Genomic DNA, 24,692 nt, shown 5'->3' with positions numbered 1-24,692 from the left:
CTATATACCACATCATACATGTACTGTACCCTCTCATGTATCAGCAGTGCACTATGTACCACAATATACGTGTAGTGTACCCTCTCATGTGTCAGCAGTGCATCATACATGTACTGTACCCTCTCATGTGTCAGCAGTGCACTATATACCACATCATACATGTACTGTTCCCTGTCATGTGTCAGCAGTGCACTATATACCACGTCATACATGTACTGTACCCTCTCATGTGTCAGCAGTGCACTATATACCACATCATACATGTACTGTACCCTCTCATGTATCAGCAGTGCACTATATACCACATCATACATGTACTGTACCCTGTCATGTGTCAGCAGTGCACTATATACCACATCATACATGTACTATTCCCTCTCATGTGTCAGCAGTGCACTATGCATCATACATGTACTGTTCCCTGTCATGTGTCAGCAGTGCACTATATACCACATCATACATGTACTATTCCCTCTCATGTGTCAGCAGTGCACTATGCATCATACATGTACTGTACCCTCTCATGTGTCAGCAGTGCACTATGTACATACATGTACTGTTCCCTGTCATGTCAGCAGTGCACTATATACCACATCATACATGTACTGTACCCTCTCATGTGTCAGCAGTGCACTACATGTACTGTACCCTCTCATGTGTCAGCAGTGCACTATATACCACATCATACATGTACTGTACCCTCTCATGTGTCAGCAGTGCACTATGTACCACATGTACTGTACCCTCTCATGTGTCAGCAGTGCACTACATACCACATCATACATGTACTGTACCCTCTCATGTATCAGCAGTGCACTATATACCACATCATACATGTACTTTACCCTCTCATGTATCAGCAGTGCACTATGTACCACATCATACATGTACTGTACCCTCTCATGTATCAGCAGTGCACTATATACCACATCATACATGTACTGTAGCCTCTCATGTGTCAGCAGTGCACTATGTACATGTACTGTACCCTCTCATGTGTCAGCAGTGCACTATATACCACATCATACATGTACTGTACCCTGTCATGTGTCAGCAGTGCACTATATATCACATCATACATGTACTGTACCCTCTCATATGTCAGCAGTGCACTATGTACCACATCATACATGTACTGTACCCTCTCATGTATCAGCAGTGCACTATATACCACATCATACATGTACTGTTCCATGTCATGTGTCAGCAGTGCACTATATACCACATCATACATGTACTGTTCCCTGTCATGTGTCAGCAGTGCACTATATACCACATCATACATGTACTGTACCCTCTCATGTATCAGCAGTGCACTATATATCACATCATACATGTACTGTTCCCTGTCATGTGTCAGCAGTGCACTATGTACCACATCATACATGTACTGTACCCTCTCATGTGTCAGCAGTGCACTATGTACATGTACTGTACCCTCTCATGTGTCAATTCCCTCTCATGTGTCAGCAGTGCACTATATACCACATCATACATGTACTGTACCCTGTCATGTGTCAGCAGTGCACTATATATCACATCATACATGTACTGTACCCTCTCATATGTCAGCAGTGCACTATGTACCACATCATACATACATACATGTACTGTACCCTCTCATGTATCAGCAGTGCACTATATACCACATCATACATGTACTGTTCCATGTCATGTGTCAGCAGTGCACTATATACCACATCATACATGTACTGTTCCCTGTCATGTGTCAGCAGTGCACTATATACCACATCATACATGTACTGTACCCTCTCATGTATCAGCAGTGCACTATATATCACATCATACATGTACTGTTCCCTGTCATGTGTCAGCAGTGCACTATGTACCACATCATACATGTACTGTACCCTCTCATGTGTCAGCAGTGCACTATGTACCACATCATACATGTACTGTTCCCTGTCATGTGTCAGCAGTGCACTATGTACCACATCATACATGTACTGTACCCTCTCATGTGTCAGCAGTGCACTATGTACCACAATATACATGTACTGTACCCTCTCATGTGTCAGCAGTGCACTATATATCACCTCATACATGTACTGTACCCTCTCATGTATCAGCAGTGCACTATGTACCACATCATACATGTACTGTACCCTCTCATGTGTCAGCAGTGCACTATATACCACATCATACATGTACTGTTCCCTGTCATGTGTCAGCAGTGCACTATATACCACATCATACATGTACTGTACCCTCTCATGTATCAGCAGTGCACTATGTACCACATCATACATGTACTGTACCCTCTCATGTATCAGCAGTGCACTATGTACCACAATATACATGTACTGTACCCTCTCATGTGTCAACAGTGCACTATGTACCACATCATACATGTACTGTACCCTCTCATGTGTCAGCAGTGCACTATATACCACATCATACATGTACTGTACCCTCTCATGTATCAGCAGTGCACTATGTACCACAATATACGTGTAGTGTACCCTCTCATGTGTCAGCAGTGCACTATGTACCACATCATACATGTACTGTACCCTCTCATGTGTCAGCAGTGCACTATATACCACATCATACATGTACTGTTCCCTGTCATGTGTCAGCAGTGCACTATATACCACATCATACATGTACTGTACCCTCTCATGTATCAGCAGTGCACTATGTACCACAATATACGTGTAGTGTACCCTCTCATGTGTCAGCAGTGCACTATATACCACATCATACATGTACTGTACCCTCTCATGTGTCAACAGTGCACTATGTACCACATCATACATGTACTGTACCCTCTCATGTGTCAGCAGTGCACTATATACCACATCATACATGTACTGTACCCTCTCATGTATCAGCAGTGCACTATGTACCACAATATACGTGTAGTGTACCCTCTCATGTGTCAGCAGTGCACTATGTACCACATCATACATGTACTGTACCCTCTCATGTGTCAGCAGTGCACTATATACCACATCATACATGTACTGTTCCCTGTCATGTGTCAGCAGTGCACTATATACCACATCATACATGTACTGTACCCTCTCATGTATCAGCAGTGCACTATGTACCACAATATACGTGTAGTGTACCCTCTCATGTGTCAGCAGTGCACTACATGTACTGTACCCTCTCATGTATCAGCAGTGCACTATATACCACATCATACATGTAATGTTCCCTGTCATGTGTCAGCAGTGCACTATGTACCACATCATACATGTACTGTACCCTCTCATGTATCAGCAGTGCACTATGTACCACAATATACGTGTAGTGTACCCTCTCATGTGTCAGCAGTGCACTACATGTACTGTACCCTCTCATGTGTCAGCAGTGCACTATATACCACATCATACATGTACTGTACCCTCTCATGTGTCAGCAGTGCACTATGTACCACATCATACATGTACTGTACCCTCTCATGTGTCAGCAGTGCACTATGTACCACAATATACGTGTAGTGTACCCTGTCGCATGTCAGCAATGCACTATATACCACATCATACATGTACTGTACCCTCTCATGTATCAGCAGTGCACTATATACAACATCATACATGTACTGTACCCTCTCATGTGTCAGCAGTGCACTATGTACCACAATATACGTGTAGTGTACCCTGTCGCATGTCAGCAATGCACTGCCTATACTACCCAGACTAATAGCCCCACATCATGCATGTACTGTACCTTGTCACGTGTGTGTGTCTCCTCTACATGATGACGTGTAATGTATGGACAGTTCCTCTTCATCTTACAGCATGAACCAAATGGTAAATCATTAGCATCGAGCTCACAGGGGTCATACATTTATTTCTGTCACATTTCCCTGAGATCCAGCAATCTCTGCACAGTGAAGCTGCTGCCGCAGGAAATGTCAAGATTCTTACACGTGTGTAAATTGCAGATCCCATTATGTTACTTTCACGTAACTGGAACCAATCTGACTTTCTGCCTAAAATCTTTACATGACATTATTTGTGTGAGTGTAGTGCACTGCATACATTCATAGTATGCAAGGCCCGTGTGACATGTACTAATACTCATGTATACAATGTGCGTCAGTGATGTAGCGTGAGGATGATGTGGGGAGTGATGCTATGTATCTGTGAGGATGAAGTGGGGAGTGATACTATGTATCAGTGATAATGGTGTGGGGAGTGATGCTATGTATCAGTGAGGATGAGGTGGAGAGTGATACTATGTATCAGTGAGGATGATGTGGGGAGTGATACTATGTATCCGTGAGGATGATGTGGGGAGTGATACTATGTATCATTGAGGATGATGTGGGGAGTGATGCTATGTATCAGTGAAGATGATGGGAGTGATGCTATGTATCAGTGAGGATGAGGTGGGGAGTGATACTATGTATCAGTGAGGATGAGGTGGGGAGTGATACTATGTATCAGTGAGGATGAGGTGGGGAGTGATACTATGTATCAGTGAGGATGAGGTGGAGAGTGATGCTATGTATCAGTGAGGATGATGTGGGGAGTGATGCTATGTATCTGTGAGGATGAAGTGGGGAGTGATACTATGTATCAGTGATGATGGTGTGGGGAGTGATGCTATGTATCCGTGAGGATGAGGTGGAGAGTGATACTATGTATCAGTGAGGATGAGGTGGGGAGTGATACTATGTATCAGTGAGGATGATGTGGGGAGTGATACTATGTATCATTGAGGATGATGTGGGGAGTGATGCTATGTATCAGTGAAGATGATGGGAGTGATGCTATGTATCAGTGAGGATGAGGTGGAGAGTGATACTATGTATCAGTGAGGATGAGGTGGGGAGTGATACTATGTATCAGTGAGGATGATGTGGGGAGTGATGCTATGTATCAGTGAGGATGATGTGGGGAGTGATACTATGCATCAGTGAAGATGATGGGAGTGATACTATGTATCAGTGAGGATGGTGTGGGGAGTGATGCTATGTATCAGTGAAGATGGTGTGGGGAGTGATGCTATGTATCAGTGAGGATGATATTGCTATGTATCAGTGAGGATGAGGTGGGGAGTGATACTATGTATCAGTGAGGATGATGTGGGGAGTGATGCTATGTATCAGTGAAGATGATGGGAGTGATACTATGTATCAGTGAGGATGGTGTGGGGAGTGATGCCGTGTATCAGTGATTATGAGGTGGGGAGTGATGCTATGTATCAGTGAGGATGATGTGGGGAGTGATGCTATGTATCAGTGAGGATGATGTGGTGAGTGATACTATGTATCAGTGAAGATGATGGGAGTGATACTATGTATCAGTGAAGATGATGGGAGTGATGCTATGTATCAGTGAGGATGATGTGGGGAGTGATACTATGTATCAGTGAAGATGATGGGAGTGATACTATGTATCAGTGAAGATGATGGGAGTGATGCTATGTATCAGTGAAGATGATGGGAGTGATGCTATGTATCAGTGAGGATGATGTGGGGAGTGATACTGTGTATCAGTGAGGATGATGTGAGTGATGCTATGTATCAGTGAAGATGATGGGAGTGATGCTATGTTTCAGTGATGATGAGGTGAGGAGTGATGCTATGTATCAGTGAGGATGAGGTGGGGAGTGATACTATGTATCAGTGAGGATGATGTGGGGAGTGATGCTATGTATCAGTGAAGATGATGGGAGTGATACTATGTATCAGTGAGGATGGTGTGGGGAGTGATGCTGTGTATCAGTGATTATGAGGTGGGGAGTGATGCTATGTATCAGTGAAGATGATGGGAGTGATGCTATGTATCAGTGAGGATGATGTGGGGAGTGATACTATGTATCAGTGAAGATGATGGGAGTGATACTATGTATCAGTGAAGATGATGGGAGTGATGCTATGTATCAGTGAAGATGATGGGAGTGATGCTATGTATCAGTGAGGATGATGTGGGGAGTGATACTATGTATCAGTGAGGATGATGTGAGTGATGCTATGTATCAGTGAGGATGATGTGGGGAGTGATACTATGCATCAGTGAAGATGATGGGAGTGATGCTATGTATCAGTGAAGATGATGGGAGTGATACTATGTATCAGTGAGGATGATGAGGTGGGGAGTGATACTATGTATCAGTGAGGATGAGGTGGGGAGTTATACTATGTATCAGTGAGGATGAGGTGTGGAGTTATACTATGTATCAGTGAGGATGATGTCAGGAGTGATACTATGCATCAGTGAGGATGATGTGGGTAGTGATACTATGTATCAGTGAGGATGATGCGGGGAGTGATACTATGTATCAGTGAGGATGATGAGGTGGGGAGTGATACTATGTATCAGTGAGGATGAGGTGGGGAGTGATACTGTGTGTCCCTGAAGATGATGTGGGAAGTGATACTGTGTGTCAGTGATGTAGAGGGAGGATGATGTGAGGAATGATACTGTGGGTCAGTGATGTAGAGGGAGGATGATGTGAGGAGTGATACTGTGTGTCAGTGAGGATGATGTGGGGAGTGATACTGTGTGTCAGTGATGTAGAGGGAGGATGATGTGAGGAGTGATACTGTGTGTCAGTGATGTAGAGGGAGGATGATGTGAGGAATGATACTGTGTGTCAGTGATGTAGAGGGAGGATGATGTGAGGAGTGATACTGTGTGTCAGTGAGGATGATGTGGGGAGTGATACTATGCATCAGTGAAGATGAGGTGGGAAGTGATACTATGTATCTGTGAGGATGAGGTGAGGAGTGATGCTATGTATCAGTGAGGATGAGGTGAGGAGTGATACTATGTATCAGTGAGGATGATATGGGGACTGATGCTATGTATCCGTGAGGATGATGTGGGGAGTGATACTATGTATCAGTGATGTAGAGTGAGGATGATGTGGGGAGTGATGCTATGTATCAGTGAGGATGGTGTGGGGAGTGATGCTATGCATCAGTGAAGATGAGGTGGGAAGTGATACTATGTATCAGTGAGGATGAGGTGAGGAGTGATGCTATGTATCAGTGAGGATGAGGTGAGGAGTGATACTATGTATCAGTGAGGATGAGGTGAGGAGTGATACTATGTATCAGTGAGGATGGGGTGGGGAGTGATACTATGTATCAGTGAGGATGGTGTGGGGAGTTATACTGTGTATCAGTGATTATGAGGTGGGGAGTGATACTATGTATCAGTGATGATGAGGTGGGGAGTGATACTGTGTATCAGTGAGGATGATGTGGGGAGTGATACTATGTGTCCCTGAAGATGATGTGGGGAATGATACTGTGTGTCAGTGATGTAGAGGGAGGATTATGTGAGGAGTGATACTGTGTGTCAGTGATGTAGAGGGAGGATGATGTGAGGAGTGATACTGTGTGTCAGTGAGGATGATGTGGGAAGTGATACTATGTATCAGTGAGGATGAGGTGAGGAGTGATGCTATGTATCAGTGAGGATGAGGTGAGGAGTGATACTGTGTCAGTGAGGATGATGTGGGGAGTGATACTATGTATCAGTGAAGATGAGGTGGGAAGTGATACTATGTATCAGTGAGGATGAGGTGAGGAGTGATGCTATGTATTAGTGAGGATGAGGTGAGGAGTGATACTATTTATCAGTGAGGATGATATGGGGACTGATGCCATGTATCCGTGAGGATGATGTGGGGAGTGATACTATGTATCAGTGATGTAGAGTGAGGATGATGTGGGGAGTGATGCTATGTATCAGTGAAGATGAGGTGAGGAGTGATACTATGTATCAGTGAGGATGATAAGAGTGATGCTATGTATCAGTGATGATGAGGTGGGAGTGATACTATGTATCAGTGATGATGAGATGGGGAGTGATACTGTGTATCAGTGAGGATGAGGTGAGGAGTGATACTATGTATCAGTGAGTATGATGTGGTGAGTAATACTATGTATCAGTGAGGATGAGGTGGGGAGTGATACTATGTATCAGTGAGGATGGTGTGGGGAGTTATACTATGTATCAGTGAGGATGGGGTGGGGAGTTATACTATGTATCAGTGATGATGAGGTGGGGAGTTATACTATGTATCAGTGATGATGAGGTGGGGAGTGATACTATGTATCAGTGGGGATTGATACTATGTATCAGTGAGGATGAGGTGGGGAGTGATCCTATGCATCAGTGAGGATGGTGTGGGGAGTGATACTATGTGTCAGTAAGGGTGATGTGGGGAGTGATACTATGTATCAGTGAGGGTGATGTGAGGAGTGATGCTATGTATCAGTGATGATGAGGTGGGGAGTGATGCTATGCATCAGTGAGGATGAGGTGGGGAGTGATACTATGTATCAGTGATGAGGTGGGGAGTGATACTATGTATCAGTGATGATGAGGTGGGGAGTGATACTATGTATCAGTGAGGATGAGGTGGGGAGTGATACTATGTATCAGTGAGGATGGGGTGGGGAGTGATACTATGCATCAGTGAGGATGGTGTGGGGAGTGATACTATGTGTCAGTGAGGATGGTGTGGGGAGTTATACTATGCATCAGTGAGGATGGTGTGGGGAGTGATACTATGTATCAGTGAGGATGAGGTGGGGAGTGATTGTATCAGTGAGGATGGTGTGGGGAGTTATACTATGTATCAGTGATTTATGAGGTGGGGAGTGATACTATGTATCAGTGAGGATGGTGTGGGGAGTGATGCTATGTATCAGTGATGATGAGGTGGGGAGTGATACTATGTATCAGTGATGATGAGGTGGGGAGTGATGCTATGTATCAGTGATGATGAGGTGGGGAGTGATACTATATGTATCAGTGATGATGAGGTGAGGAGTGATACTATGTATCAGTGAGGATGAGGTGGGGAGTGATGCTATGTATCAGTGAGGATGAGGTGGGGAGTGATACTATGTGTCAGTGATGATGAGGTGGGGAGTGATACTATGTATCAGTGATGATAAGGTGGGGAGTGATGCTGTGTATCAGTGATTATGAGGTGGGGAGTGATGCTATGTATCAGTGAGGATGAGGTGGGGAGTGATACTATGTATCAGTAAGGGTGATGTGGGGAGTGATACTATGTATCAGTGAGGGTGATGTGAGGAGTGATGCTATGCATCAGTGATGATGAGGTGGGGAGTGATGCTATGCATCAGTGAGGATGAGGTGGGGAGTGATACTATGTATCAGTGATGATGAGGTGGGGAGTGATGCTGTGTATCAGTGATTATGAGGTGGGGAGTGATGCTATGTATCAGTGAGGATGAAGTGGGGAGTGATGCTATGTATCAGTGAGGATGATGTAAGGAGTGATGCTATGTATCAGTGAGGATGATGTGAGGAGTGATGCTATGTATCAGTGAGGATGAGGTGGGGAGTGATGCTATGTATCAGTGATGATGAGGTGGGGAGTGATGCTGTGTATCAGTGATTATGAGGTGGGGAGTTATCAGTGATGATGAGGTCGGGAGTGATACTATGTATCAGTGATGATGAGGTGGGGAGTGATACTATGTATCAGTGATGATGAGGTGGGGAGTGATGCTGTATATCAGTGATTATGAGGTGGGGAGTGATACTATGTATCAGTGATGATGAGGTGGGGAGTGATACTATGTATCAGTGATGAGGTGGGGAGTGATGCTGTGTATCTGATTATGAGGTGGGGAGTGATACTATGTATCAGTGATGATGAGGTGGGGAGTGATGCTATGTATCAGTGATGATGAGGTGGGGAGTGATACTATGTATCAGTGATGATGAGGTGAGGAGTGATACTATGTATCAGTGAGGATGAGGTGGGTAGTGATGCTATGTATCAGTGAGGATGAGGTGGGGAGTGATACTATGTATCAGTGATGATGAGGTGGGGAGTGATACTATGTATCAGTGATGATAAGGTGGGGAGTGATGCTGTGTATCAGTGATTATGAGGTGGGGAGTGATGCTATGTATCAGTGAGGATGAGGTGGGGAGTGATACTATGTATCAGTAAGGGTGATGTGGGGAGTGATACTATGTATCAGTGAGGGTGATGTGAGGAGTGATGCTATGTATCAGTGATGATGAGGTGGGGAGTGATGCTATGCATCAGTGAGGATGAGGTGGGGAGTGATACTATGTATCAGTGATGATGAGGTGGGGAGTGATGCTGTGTATCAGTGATTATGAGGTGGGGAGTGATGCTATGTATCAGTGAGGATGAAGTGGGGAGTGATACTATGTATCAGTGAGGGTGATGTGGGGAGTGATGCTATGTATCAGTGAGGATGATGTGAGGAGTGATGCTATGTATCAGTGAGGATGAGGTGGGGAGTGATGCTATGTATCAGTGATGATGAGGTGGGGAGTGATGCTGTGTATCAGTGATTATGAGGTGGGGAGTGATACTATGTATCAGTGATGATGAGGTCGGGAGTGATACTATGTATCAGTGATGATGAGGTGGGGAGTGATACTATGTATCAGTGATGATGAGGTGGGGAGTGATGCTGTGTATCAGTGATTATGAGGTGGGGAGTGATACTATGTATCAGTGATGATGAGGTGGGGAGTGATGCTGTGTATCAGTGATTATGAGGTGGGGAGTGATACTATGTATCAGTGATGATGAGGTGGGGAGTGATGCTGTGTATCGGTGATTATGAGGTGGGGAGTGATGCTATGTATCAGTGAGGATGAAGTGGGGAGTGATACTATGTATCAGTGAGGGTGATGTGGGGAGTGATGCTATGTATCAGTGAGGATGATGTGAGGAGTGATGCTATGTATCAGTGAGGATGAGGTGGGGACTGATGCTATGTATCAGTGATGATGAGGTGGGGAGTGATGCTGTGTATCAGTGATTATGAGGTGGGGAGTGATACTATGTATCAGTGATGATGAGGTCGGGAGTGATACTATGTATCAGTGATGATGAGGTGGGGAGTGATACTATGTATCAGTGATGATGAGGTGGGGAGTGATGCTGTGTATCAGTGATTATGAGGTGGGGAGTGATACTGTGTATCAGTGATTATGAGGTGGGGAGTGATACTATGTATCAGTGATGATGAGGTCGGGAGTGATACTATGTATCAGTGATGATGAGGTGGGGAGTGATACTATGTATCAGTGATGATGAGGTGGGGAGTGATGCTGTGTATCAGTGATTATGAGGTGGGGAGTGATACTATGTATCAGTGATGATGAGGTGGGGAGTGATACTATGTATCAGTGATGATGAGGTGGGGAGTGATACTATGTATCAGTGATGATGAGGTGGGGAGTGATGCTGTGTATCAGTGATTATGAGGTGGGGAGTGATACTATGTATCAGTAATGCATGTCATAGATCTGTGCTGGGGAATATAACATGATGTGGAAGAAGTGTAATCTGCTTTGTCTTACACATTGCTCTGTCCTCTCTTTATTCTTTAATGCTGCTGCGGCTGGTAGAATGAGATTCTCTCACATCATCTTCAGAGGAACCTCATCTATGTGGATGACCAGGTGGGATTTGGAAGGTTTTCTCTGCATTTGCAGCGTTTAGATGAGTTTCTATGACCTGACTCTGAACCCATCCTGTACCTGAGCAGAATTCTGATGTCCTTTATCCTGCAGTAGACATGTGTAGGAATGAGACTGTTTTATGTCTTTCCCGGGCCCACAATAAATCTGTTGTTTTTTCATTATTGCCCCTTAGAGTCTGCAGCACTGTGCATTATTCGTGTATTCCAGTAGGTACCCCGGCTCCTGAGTCATGTGGGCTAGCAGTATATACAGGAGGTACCCCGGCTCCTGAGTCATGTGGGATAGCAGTATATACAGGAGGTACCCCGGCTCCTGAGTCATGTGGGATAGCAGTATATACAGTAGGTACCCCGGCTCCTGAGTCATGTGGGCTAGCAGTATATACAGTAGGTACCCCGGCTCCTGAGTCATGTGGGCTAGCAGTATATACAGTAGGTACCCCGGCTCCTGAGTCATGTGGGCTAGCAGTATATACAGTAGGTACCCCGGCTCCTGAGTCATGTGGGCTAGCAGTATATACAGTAGGCACCCCGGCTCCTGAGTCATGTGGGATAGCAGTATGTACAGTAGTTACCCCGGCTCCTGAGTCATGTGGGCTAGCAGTATGTACAGGAGGTACCCCGGCTCCTGAGTCATGTGGGATAGCAGTATATACAGTAGGTACCCCGGCTTCTGAGTCATGTGGGATAGCAGTATATACAGGAGGTACCCCGGCTCCTGAGTCATGTGGGATAGCAGTATATACAGGAGGTACCCCGGCTCCTGAGTCATGTGGGATAGCAGTATATACAGTAGGTACCCCGGCTCCTGAGTCATGTGGGATAGCAGTATATACAGTAGGTACCCCGGCTCCTGAGTCATGTGGGATAGCAGTATATACAGTAGGTACCCCGGCTCCTGAGTCATGTGGGATAGCAGTATATACAGTAGGCACCCCGGCTCCTGAGTCATGTGGGATAGCAGTATATACAGTAGGTACCCCGGCTCCTGAGTCATGTGGGCTAGCAGTATATACAGTAGGTACCCCGGCTCCTGAGTCATGTGGGATAGCAGTATATACAGTAGGCACCCCGGCTCCTGAGTCATGTGGGATAGCAGTATATACAGTAGGTACCCCGGCTCCTGAGTCATGTGGGATAGCAGTATATACAGTAGGTACCCCGGCTCCGGAGTCATGTGGGATAGCAGTATATACAGTAGGTACCCCGGCTCCTGAGTCATGTGGGCTAGCAGTATATACAGTAGGTACCCCGGCTCCTGGGTCATGTGGGATAGCAGTATATACAGTAGGTGCCCCGGCTCCTGAGTCATGTGGGATAGCAGTATATACCTGAGGTACCCCGGCTCCTGAGTCATGTGGGCTAGCAGTATATACAGTAGGCACCCCGGCTCCTGAGTCATGTGGGATAGCAGTATATACAGTAGGTACCCCGGCTCCTGAGTCATGTGGGCTAGCAGTATATACAGTAGGCACCCCGGCTCCTGAGTCATGTGGGATAGCAGTATATACAGTAGGTACCCCGGCTCCTGAGTCATGTGGGCTAGCAGTATGTACAGTAGGTACCCCGGCTCCTGAGTCATGTGGGATAGCAGTATATACAGGAGGTACCCCGGCTCCTGAGTCATGTGGGATAGCAGTATATACAGGAGGTACCCCGGCTCCTGAGTCATGTGGGATAGCAGTATATTCAGTAGGTACCCCGGCTCCTGAGTCATGTGGGATAGCAGTATATACAGGAGGTACCCCGGCTCCTGAGTCATGTGGGATAGCAGTATATACAGTAGGTACCCCGGCTCCTGAGTCATGTGGGCTAGCAGTATATACAGTAGGTACCCCGGCTCCTGAGTCATGTGGGATAGCAGTATATACAGTAGGTACCCCGGCTCCTGAGTCATGTGGGCTAGCAGTATATACAGGAGGTACCCCGGCTCCTGAGTCATGTGGGATAGCAGTATATACAGTAGGTACCCCGACTCCTGAGTCATGTGGGCTAGCAGTATGTACAGTAGGTACCCCGGCTCCTGAGTCATGTGGGATAGCAGTATATACAGTAGGCACCCCGGCTCCTGAGTCATGTGGGATAGCAGTATATACAGGAGGTACCCCAGCTCCTGAGTCATGTGGGATAGCAGTATATACAGTAGGTACCCCGGCTCCTGAGTCATGTGGGATAGCAGTATATACAGGAGGTACCCCGGCTCCTGAGTCATGTGGGATAGCAGTATATACAGGAGGTACCCCGGCTCCTGAGTCATGTGGGCTAGCAGTATATACAGTAGGTACCCCGGCTCCTGAGTCATGTGGGATAGCAGTATATACAGTAGGTACCCCGGCTCCTGAGTCATGTGGGCTAGCAGTATATACAGGAGGTACCCCGGCTCCTGAGTCATGTGGGCTAGCAGTATATACAGGAGGTACCCCGGCTCCTGAGTCATGTGGGATAGCAGTATATACAGGAGGTACCCCGGCTCCTGAGTCATGTGGGATAGCAGTATATACAGTAGGTACCCCGGCTCCTGAGTCATGTGGGCTAGCAGTATATACAGTAGGTACCCCGGCTCCTGAGTCATGTGGGATAGCAGTATATACAGTAGGTACCCCGGCTCCTGAGTCATGTGGGCTAGCAGTATATACAGGAGGTACCCCGGCTCCTGAGTCATGTGGGATAGCAGTATATACAGTAGGTACCCCGGCTCCTGAGTCATGTGGGATAGCAGTATGTACAGTAGGTACCCCGGCTCCTGAGTCATGTGGGATAGCAGTATGTACAGTAGGTACCCCGGCTCCTGAGTCATGTGGGATAGCAGTATGTACAGTAGGTACCCCGGCTCCTGAGTCATGTGGGATAGCAGTATATACAGTAGGTACCCCGGCTCCTGAGTAATGTGGGATAGCAGTATGTACAGTAGGTACCCTGGCTCCTGAGTGATGTGGGATAGCAGTATATACAGTAGGTACCCCGGCTCCTGAGTCATGTGGGATAGCAGTATATACAGGAGGTACCCCGGCTCCTGAGTCATGTGGGCTAGCAGTATATACAGTAGGTACCCCGGCTCCTGAGTCATGTGGGCTAGCAGTATATACAGGATGTACCCCGGCTCCTGAGTCATGTGGGCTAGCAGTATATACAGTAGGTACCCTGGCTCCTGAGTCATGTGGGCTAGCAGTATATACAGTAGGTACCCCGGCTCCTGAGTCATGTGGGATAGCAGTATATACAGTAGGTACCCCGGCTCCTGAGTCATGTGGGATAGCAGTATATACAGTAGGTACCCCGGCTCCTGAGTCATGTGGGCTAGCAGTTTATACAGTAGGTACCCCGGCTCCTGAGTCATGTGGGATAGCAGTATATACCTGAGGTACCCCGGCTCCTGAGTCATGTGGGATAGCACTATATACCTGAGGTACCCCGGCTCCTGAGTCATGTGGGATAGCAGTATATACCTGAGGTACCCCGGCTCCTGAGTCATGTAGGATAGCAGTATATACAGTAGGTACCCCGGCTCCTGAGTCATGTGGGCTAGCAGTATATACAGGAGGTACCCCGGCTCCTGAGTCATGTGGGATAGCAGTATATACCTGAGGTACCCCGGCTCCTGAGTCATGTGGGATAGCAGTATATACAGTAGGTACCCCGGCTCCTGAGTCATGTGGGATAGCAGTATATACAGTAGGTACCCCGGCTCCTGAGTCATGTGGGATAGCAGTATATACAGGAGGTACCCCGGCTCCTGAGTCATGTAGGATAGCAGTATATACAGTAGGTACCCCGGCTCCTGAGTCATGTGGGATAGCAGTATATACCTGAGGTACCCCGGCTCCTGAGTCATGTGGGATAGCAGTATATACAGTAGGTACCCCGGCTCCTGAGTCATGTGGGATAGCAGTATATACAGTAGGTACCCCGGCTCCTGAGTCATGTGGGATAGCAGTATATACAGGAGGTACCCCGGCTCCTGAGTCATGTGGGATAGCAGTATATACCTGAGGTACCCCGGCTCCTGAGTCATGTAGGATAGCAGTATATACAGTAGGTACCCCGGCTCCTGAGTCATGTGGGATAGCAGTATATACCTGAGGTACCCCGGCTCCTGAGTCATGTAGGATAGCAGTATATACAGTAGGTACCCCGGCTCCTGAGTCATGTGGGCTAGCAGTATATACAGGAGGTACCCCGGCTCCTGAGTCATGTGGGATAGCAGTATATACCTGAGGTACCCCGGCTCCTGAGTCATGTGGGCTAGCAGTATATACAGGAGGTACCCCGGCTCCTGAGTCATGTGGGATAGCAGTATATACAGTAGGTACCCCGGCTCCTGAGTCATGTGGGATAGCAGTATATACAGTAGGTACCCCGGCTCCTGAGTCATGTGGGATAGCAGTATATACAGTAGGTACCCCGGCTCCTGAGTCATGTGGGATAGCAGTATATACAGTAGGTACCCCGGCTCCTGAGTCATGTGGGCTAGCAGTATATACAGGAGGTACCCCGGCTCCTGAGTCATGTGGGATAGCAGTATATACAGTAGGTACCCCGGCTCCTGAGTCATGTGGGATAGCAGTATATACAGTAGTTACCCCGGCTCCTGAGTCATGTGGGCTAGCAGTATATACAGGAGGTACCCCGGCTCCTGGGTCATGTGGGATAGCAGTATATACAGTAGGTACCCCGGCTCCTGAGTCATGTGGGATAGCAGTATATAGGAGATGGGATCTCAATGTTGCCGGAATGGGGAGGCATTTGATATGCTGGCTGTTGGGATCCCTGCACTCAACATACCGACGCAGATATCCCGACAGCCGGCATACCAACAGCTAGGTAGAATAAATAGCGTAGCGCGCCACCGTGCCCGCAAGGTGCTCTTCTGCGCTCACCCCGCTGCCTGCATAGTGGAAAGTCGGGATTCCAGCGCCGGCATAACATACTACACCCGCCTAACTGTAGTAACAGCAAGAACGGTGGATCCGCAGCCTGTCTCCAGACTAGTGTGTATATAATATTGTGACACGCCTGCGTTGCTCGGCGTCTTCTGTGTACAGGCCGTGTGCAGGATATACGCCTCCTCGTGGGTCCATGTTCCTCTGTGACCCACATCTGCAGTGTCTCGCTGGTTGTCATGGGGCAGGACTGTCCTGCAGAGAGGCGACCTCCGGCGTATACACTGCTAGTCACGGTATATACTGGAAGTATGGAGGGGAAGGACCATGCGATTCCCATCACAGTGGCAGAAATAAATGATAATGGTCTGTGAGAAATGTAGCGGACTATAACGGGTATATATTTACTAAGGGGCGATTGTTCTCTGTGCACATCATTCTGAATCGATGTGTTTCCACGGATAAAACACATTTACTAACATTTAGAAATGAATATAATAATATGTTGTAAATGTGTTTTCTCTAACATCCTAGTGGATGCTGGGGACTCCGTAAGCACCATGGGGATAGACGGGCTCCGCAGGAGACATGGGCACTTTAAGAAAGAATTTAGATTCTGGTGTGCTCTGGCTCCTCCCTCTATGCCCCTCCTCCAGACCTCAGTTTGATACTGTGCCCGGACGAGCTGGGTGCTGTTCAGTGAGCTCTCCTGAGCTTGCTGTAAGAAAGTATTTTGTTAGGTTTTTTATTTTCAGGGAGCTCTGCTGGCAACAGACTCCCTGCATCGTGGGACTGAGGAGAGAGGAGCAGCCCTACTCTCTGAAGCTAGGTCCTGCTTCTTAGGCTACTAGACACCATTAGCTCCAGAGGGATCGTACACAGGATCTCACCCTCGTCGTCCGATCCCAGAGCCGCCCCGCCGTCCCCCTTGCAGAACCGGAAGACAGAAGCCGGGTGAGTATGAGAAGCAAAGAAGACTTCAAATCGGCGGCAGAAGACTCCAGTCTTCACTGAGGTAACGCACAGCACCGCAGCTGTGCGTCATTGCTCCCACACACCTCACATACTCCGGTCACTGTAAGGGCGCAGGGGGGTGGGGCACCCTGGGCAGCAATTGGGACCTCTTTGGCAAAAGTTTAGCATATATACAGTTGGGCACTGTATATATGTATGAGCTCCCGCCAAAAATTGTACATTTAAGCGGGACAGAAGCCCACCGCTGAGCGGGTGGGGCTTCTTCCTCAGCACTCACCAGCGCCATTTTTTCTCCACAGCTCCGCTGAGAGGAAGCTCCCCAGGCTCTCCCCTGCAGATACACGGTAGAAAAGGGTAAAAAGAGAGGGGGGGGGGGGGGGGGGGCACATAATTAGGCGCAAAAATCAATATAAACAGCAGCTACTGGGTTAACATTAAGTTACTGTGTTATTCCTGGGTTTATAGCGCTGGGATGTGTGCTGGCATAGAAACATAGAATTTGTCGGCAGATAAGAACCACTTGGCCCATCTAGTCTGCCCCTTATTTATTTATTTTTTTATATTATTTTTTATCACTAACCTTATTTGATCCTTATTTCTTTGTAAGGATATCCTTATGTCTATCCCATGCATGTTTAAATTGCTCTACTGTCTTAGCCTCTACCACCTCTGATAGGAGGCTATTCCACTTGTCCACTACCCTTTCTGTGAAATAATTTTTCCGCAAATTTCCCCTGAATCTCCCCCCCTCCAGTCTCAGTGCATGTCCTCGTGTCCTATTGCTTCTCTTCATTTGGAGAATGTTTCCCTCCTGGACTTTGTTAAAACCCTTGATATATTTGAAAGTTTCTATCATGTCCCCCCTTTCCCTTCTCTGCTCCAAACTATACATATTGAGATTTCTTAGTCTTTCTGGGTATGTTTTGTGATGTAGGCCATGCACCATTTTAGTTGCCCTCCTTTGTACAGTTTCTAATGTATTAATATCCTTTTGAAGATATGGCCTCCAGAACTGAATGCAGTATTCTAGATGAGGCCGTACCAATGACCTATACAGTGGCATTATTACTTCTTTCTTTCTGCTGCTGATTCCTCTCCCAATGCAGCCAAGCATCTGACTAGCCTTCCTCATTGCCTTCTTACATTGCTTACCTGCTTTTAAGTCATCTGAAATAGTGACTCCTAGATCCCTTTCCTTCTCAGTAGTTTCCAGTATAGTGCCATTAATACTATATTTATCCTTTATGTCACCTGAGATAGTGACTCCTAGATCCCTTTCCTCCTCAGTAGTTCCAGTATAGTGCAATCAATACTATATTTATCCTTTGTCACCTTAGATAGTGACTCCTAGATCCCTTTCCTCCTCAGTAGTTTCCAGTATAGTGCCATTAATACTATATTTATTCTTTGTCACCTGAAATAGTGACTCCTAGATCCCTTTAATCCTCAGTAGTTTCCAGTATAGTGCCATTAATACTATATTTATCCTTTATGTCACCTGAGATAGTGACTCCTAGATCCCTTTCCTCCTCAGTAGTTCCAGTATAGTGCAATCAATACTATATTTATCCTTTGTCACCTTAGATAGTGACTCCTAGATCCCTTTCCTCCTCAGTAGTTTCCAGTATAGTGCCATTAATACTGTATTTAGCTTTAGGATTTTTGAGACCCAAGTGCATGATTTTGCATTTTTTGGCATTAAACTGTAATTGCCAGACTCTTGACTATTCCTCTAGTCTACCTAGATCCTCAATCATTTGTTTTACCCCACCTGGTGTGTCTACCCTGTTGCATACCTTTGTGTCATCTGCAAAAAGGCATACTCTCTCTGTCTCTCCAAAGGGCCTTGTGGGGGAACTGTCTTCAAAAAGGGCATCCCCTGTGTGTGTGATGTGTCAGTACGCTTGTGTCGACATGTTTGACGAGGAAGGCTATGTGGAAGCAGAGCGGGAGCAAATGAATGTGGTGTCTCCGCCGACACCTGATTGGATGAATATGTGAAAGATTTTACATGATAATGTTAATTCCTTGCATAAAAGGTTAGAAAAAGCTGAAGCCTCAGGACAGTCAGGGTCTCAACCCATGCCTGATCCTACAGCGCAAAGGCCATCAGGGTCTCAGAAGCGCCCACTATCCCAAATTGTTGACACAGATACCGACATAGATTCTGACTCCAGTGTTGATTACGATGATGCAAAGTTACAGCCTAAATGGGCTAAATCCATCCGTTATATGATTATAGCAATTAAGGATGTGTTGCACATCACAGAGGAAACCCCAGTCCCTGACAAGAGGGTGCATATGTATGGGGAAAAAAGGCAGGTGGTGACCTTTCCCCCCTCACACGAGCTCAATGAGTTATGTGAAAAGGCTTGGGAATCTACAGATAAAAAACTGCAGATTTCCAAAAGGATTATTATGGCGTATCCTTTCCCGCCAACGGACAGGTTACGCTGGGAATCCTCCCCTAAGGTGGACAAAGCTTTAACACGCTTATCCAAGAAGGTAGCCCTGCCATCACAGGATATGGCTTCCCTCAAAGATGCTGCGGATCGCAAACAGGAGGTTACCCTGAAGTCCATTTATACACATTCGGGTACCTTGCTTAGGCCGGCGATCGCGTCGGCCTGGGTGTGTAGTGCTGTAGCAGCATGGACGGATACCTTATCTGAGGAAATTGAGACCTTAGACAAGGATACTGTATTGTTGACCCTGGGGCATATTAAAGACGCTGTCCTTTATATGAGAGATGCTTAAAGAGACCGTAGTCTACTGGGTTCTAGAATAAATGCTATATCAATTTCTGCCAGAAGGGTCCTGTGGACTCGGCAATGGACAGGTAATGCCGACTCAAAAAGGCATATGGAGGTTTTACCTTACAAGGGTGCGGAATTGTTTGGGGAGGGTCTCTCGGACCTGGTCTCCACAGCTACTGCTATAAAGTCAAATTTTTTGCCATAGGTTTCCTCACAGCCTAAGAGAACACCGTATTATCAAAAGCAGTCCTTTCGATCACAGAAAAACAAGAAAGTCCGAGGTGCGTCCTTTCTTGCCAGAGGCAGGAGCAGAGGAAAGAAGCTGCACAACACAGCTAGTTCCCAGGAACAAAAGTCCTCCCCGGCCTCTACAAAATCCACCGCATGACGCTGGGGCTCCACAGGCGGAGCTTGGCCCGTTGGGGGCACATCTTCGAAATTTCAGCCAAAAGTGGGTTCACTCCCAGTTGGATCCCGGGGCAATAGATATTGTGTCTCAGGGATGCAAGCTGGAATTCGAGGAGATGCCCCCTCACCGATACAATTCGGCCCTGCCAGCTTCCCCCCAACGAGAGGGAAATAGTGTTAACTGCAATTCACAAATTGTATCTTCAACAGGTGGTGGTCAAGGTTCCCCTCCTTCAGCAGGGATGGGGTTATTATTCGACCACGTTTGTATTCCCGAAACCGGACAGTTCGGTCAGATCCATACTGAATTTAAAATCCCTGGACATATACCTGAAAAGGTTCAAGTTCAAAATGGAATCGCTGAGAGCGGTCATCGCAAGCCTGGAAGGGGGGATATTATGGTGTCTCTGGACATAAAGGATACATACCTTCATGTCCCTATTTATCCACCTCATCAGGCGTACCTCAGATTTGTGGTACAGGATTGTCATTACCAATTTCAGACGTTGCTGTTTGGTCTCTCCATGGCACCGAGAATATTTACCAAGGTAATGGCGGAAATTATGGTACTCCTGCGGAAGCAGGGAGTCGCAATTATCCCATACTTGGACGATCTCCTCATAAAAGCGAGATCGAGAGAGCAGTTGCTGATCAGTGTAGCACTTTCTCTGGAAGTGTTACGGCAACACGGCTGGATTCTAAATATTCCAAAGTCGCAGTTGCTTCCTACGCTCGTCTGCCTTTCCTGGGCATGATTCTAGATACAGACCAGAAAAGGGTTTATTTTCCGATGGAGAAAGCTCAGGAACTCATGACACTGGTCAGGAACCTATTAAAACCAAAACAAGTGTCAGTGCATCACTGCACTTGTGTCCTGGGAAAGATGGTGGCATCATACGAGGCCATTCCCTTCGGCAGGTTCCATGCGAGGATCTTTCAATGGGACTTACTGGACAAGTGGTCCGGATCACATCTTCAGATGCATCTGTTAATCACCCTATCCCCCAGGGCCAGGGTGTCACTCCTGTGGTGGATGCAGAGCGCTCACCTTCTCGAGGGCCGCAGATTCGGCATTCAGAACTGAGTCCTGGTGACCACGGATGCAAGCCTCCGAGGGTGGGGAGCAGTCACACAGGGAAGAAATTTCCAAGGTCTGTGGTCAAGTCAAGAGACTTGCCATCACATCAACATCCAGGAACTAAGGGCCATATACAACGCCCCACGTCAAGCAGAGACCCTGCTTCGCACCCAACCGGTTCTGATTCAGTCAGACAACATCACCACAATGGCTCATGTAAACCGCCATGGCGGCACAAGGAGCAGAGTGGCGATGGCGGAAGCCGCCAGAATTCATCGCTGGGCGGAGAATCACGTAAGCGCACTGTCAGCAGTGTTCATCCCGGGAGTGGACAACTGGGAAGCAGACTTCCTCAGCAGACACGACCTCCACCTGGGAGAGTGGGGGGACTTCATCAGGAAGTCTTCGCGCAGATTACAAGTCGGTGGGAACTGCCACAGGTGGACATGATGGCATCCCGACTCAACAAAAAGCTACAGAGGTATTGCGCCAGGTCAATAGACCCTCAGGCGATAGCTGTAGACGCCCTGGTGACACCGTGGGTGTTCCAGTCGGTCTATGTATTTCCTCCTCTTCCTCTCATACCCAAGGTGCTGAGGATAATAAGAAAAAGAGGAGCGAGAACAATACTCATTGTTCCAGATTGGCCACGAAGGACTTGGTATCCAGATCTGCAAGAACTGCTCACAGAGGACCCGTGGCCTCTTCCTCTAAGACAGGACTTGTTGCAGCAAGGGCCCTGTCTGTTCCAAGACTTACCGCGGCTGCCTTTGACGGCATGACGGTTGAACGCCTGATCCTAGCAGAGAAAGACATTCCGGATGAGGTCATTCCTGCGCTGATACAGGCTAGGAAGGACGTGACAGCTCAACAATATCACCGTATATGGCGAAAATATGTTGCTTGGTGTGAGGCCAGGAATGCTCCTACGGAGGAGTTCCAGCTGGACAGTTTCCTTCACTTCCTACAGTCCGGAGGGAATTTGGGCCTAAAATTGGGTTCCATTAAGGTCCAGATTTCAGCCCTATTCATTTTCTTTCAAAAGGAGTTGGCTTCTCTACCTGAAGTTCAGACGTTTGTAAAGGGAGTGCTGCATATTCAGCCCCCTTTTGTGCCTCCAGTGGCACCTTGGGATTTTAACGTGGTGTTGAGTTTCCTGAAATCCCACTGGTTTGAACCACTCAAAACGGTGGAGTTGAAATATCTCACGTGGCAGGTGGTCATGCTATTAGCCTTGGCTTCGGCTAGGCGTGTGTCAGAATTAGCGGCTTTGTCACATAAAAGCCCTATCTGGTTTTCTATGCGGATAGAGCAGAATTGCGGACCCGTTCACAATTTCTGCCGAAAGTGGTTTCATCCTTTCATATAAACCAACCTATTGTGGTGCCTGTGGCTACTACTGACTTGGAGGATTCCGAGTTGCTTGATGTGGTCAGGGCTTTGAAGGTTTATGTAGCCAGAACGGCTAGGGTCAGGAAAACCGAGTCTGTTTATCCTGTATGCTTCCAACAAGCTGGGTGCTTCAAAGCAAACTATTGCTTGCTGGATCTGTAACACGATTCAGCAGGCTCATTCTGCGGCTGGATTGCCGTTGCCGAAATCAGTTAAGGCCCATTCCACAAGGAAGGTGGGTTCTTCTTGGGCGGCTACCCGAAGGGTCTCGGCATTACAGCTTTGCCGAGCTGCTACTTGGTCAGGTTCAAACACTTTTGCAAAGTTCTACAAGTTTGATACACTGACTGAGGAGGACCTTGTGTTTGCTCAATCGGTGCTGCAGAGTCATCCGCACTCTCCCGCCCGTTTGGGAGCTTTGGTATAATCCCCATGGTCCTTACGAAGTCCCCAGCATCCACTAGGATGTTAGAGAAAATAAGATTTTACTTACCGGTAAATCTATTTCTTGTAGTCCGTAGAGGATGCTGGGCGCCCGTCCCAAGTGCGGACTTCTTCTGCAATACTTGTATATAGTAATTGCTTCAATAAGGGTTATGTTATGGTTGCATCAGGGTTTATCTGATGCTCTGTTGTTGTTCATACTGTTAACTAGGTAAGGTTATCACGAGTTATACGGTGTGATTGGTGTGGCTGGTATGAGTCTTACCCTGGATTCCAAAATCCTTTCCTTGTACTGTCAGCTCTTCTGGGCACAGTTTCTCTAAAGGCCCGTACACACTGGTTCTCTTGAACGTCCGATATATCGCGGGACCGTCTGCCAGTGTGTACGGCTGATACGTCTGTGAACTCCGTTGTATCGTATCGTGTCGGCCGTGCAGCACAGCCGACGACCAATATATCTAACTATATATTGGCGCATCGCTGTGTGTGTACGGGGCGGTCGTCCGACCGACCGTACACATGCTGCGGCGGCCGGCAGTGATTGACAGCTGAACTGGGCGGGCGGGCTGGCGCCCGCCCAGTTCATGACGTCAGTCCCCCGACGGATCGGGCAGTGTGTATGCACAGCACACTGCCCGATCCGTACATAGATATATCTGCAGATCAATTGATCTGCAGATATATCTATTAGTGTGTACCCACCTTAACTGAGGTCTGGAGGAGGGGCATAGAGGGAGGAGCCAGAGCACACCAGAACCTAAATTCTTTCTTAAAGTGCCCATGTCTCCTGCGGAACCCGTCTATCCCCATGGTCCTTACGGAGTCCCCAGCATCCACTACGCACTACAAGAAATAGATTTACTGGTAAGTAAAATCTTATTTTATCCCGGCACTATACAGACGATATGAAATCCATAAAAATCACCAAAATGGACCTTTTGTAAATATCCCCCTGAGTCCCAGATTTAGATGTGATTGTGGCGGGACAGGGTATAGTACATAGGTGGTAACCCGGTGATGGAGATCTCGGGGCAGGGCTATGTATGTAGGACAGTCAGGCTTGTGTATAAGTGCAATGTCCGCTGTGCATTAAACTGTCTGCTCCTCCGTGTCTGACATAGATGAAAGACAATGATCCGTTAATCAGCATGGTTCACACTATGATTGAGAACTCTGCGCTCAGACCACACCTGTACCAGCAAGTAAGCCCATAGACAACGCCATCATCTGCAATTCCCACCCTGATGACTTCATTTGCAATCTCCCACTCCCTCAGTGACATCACACGCAAACTCCCGCTCCCTCAGTGACAT

General features: G+C 47.2%; 1 protein-coding gene across 1 annotated transcript in view; it reads left to right on the top strand.

Annotated features, from left to right (window-relative positions):
- Window positions 1-24,692, top strand: part of PLEKHA5 (pleckstrin homology domain containing A5) — a 303,743-nt gene that overhangs the window by 158,876 nt on the left and 120,175 nt on the right. The window contains exons 11-12 of the mRNA XM_063930091.1: window positions 11,373-11,426; window positions 24,501-24,581. Of these exons, the coding sequence (XP_063786161.1) occupies window positions 11,373-11,426; window positions 24,501-24,581 (135 nt within the window). The remainder of the gene's footprint in view (window positions 1-11,372; window positions 11,427-24,500; window positions 24,582-24,692) is intronic.

Source organism: Pseudophryne corroboree, chromosome 6 (genome assembly GCF_028390025.1).
Source record: "Pseudophryne corroboree isolate aPseCor3 chromosome 6, aPseCor3.hap2, whole genome shotgun sequence".
Taxonomy (NCBI): domain Eukaryota; kingdom Metazoa; phylum Chordata; class Amphibia; order Anura; family Myobatrachidae; genus Pseudophryne; species Pseudophryne corroboree.
Note: the sequence above shows the minus strand (reverse complement) of the source record. Positions and strands in the feature narration are given on the sequence as shown.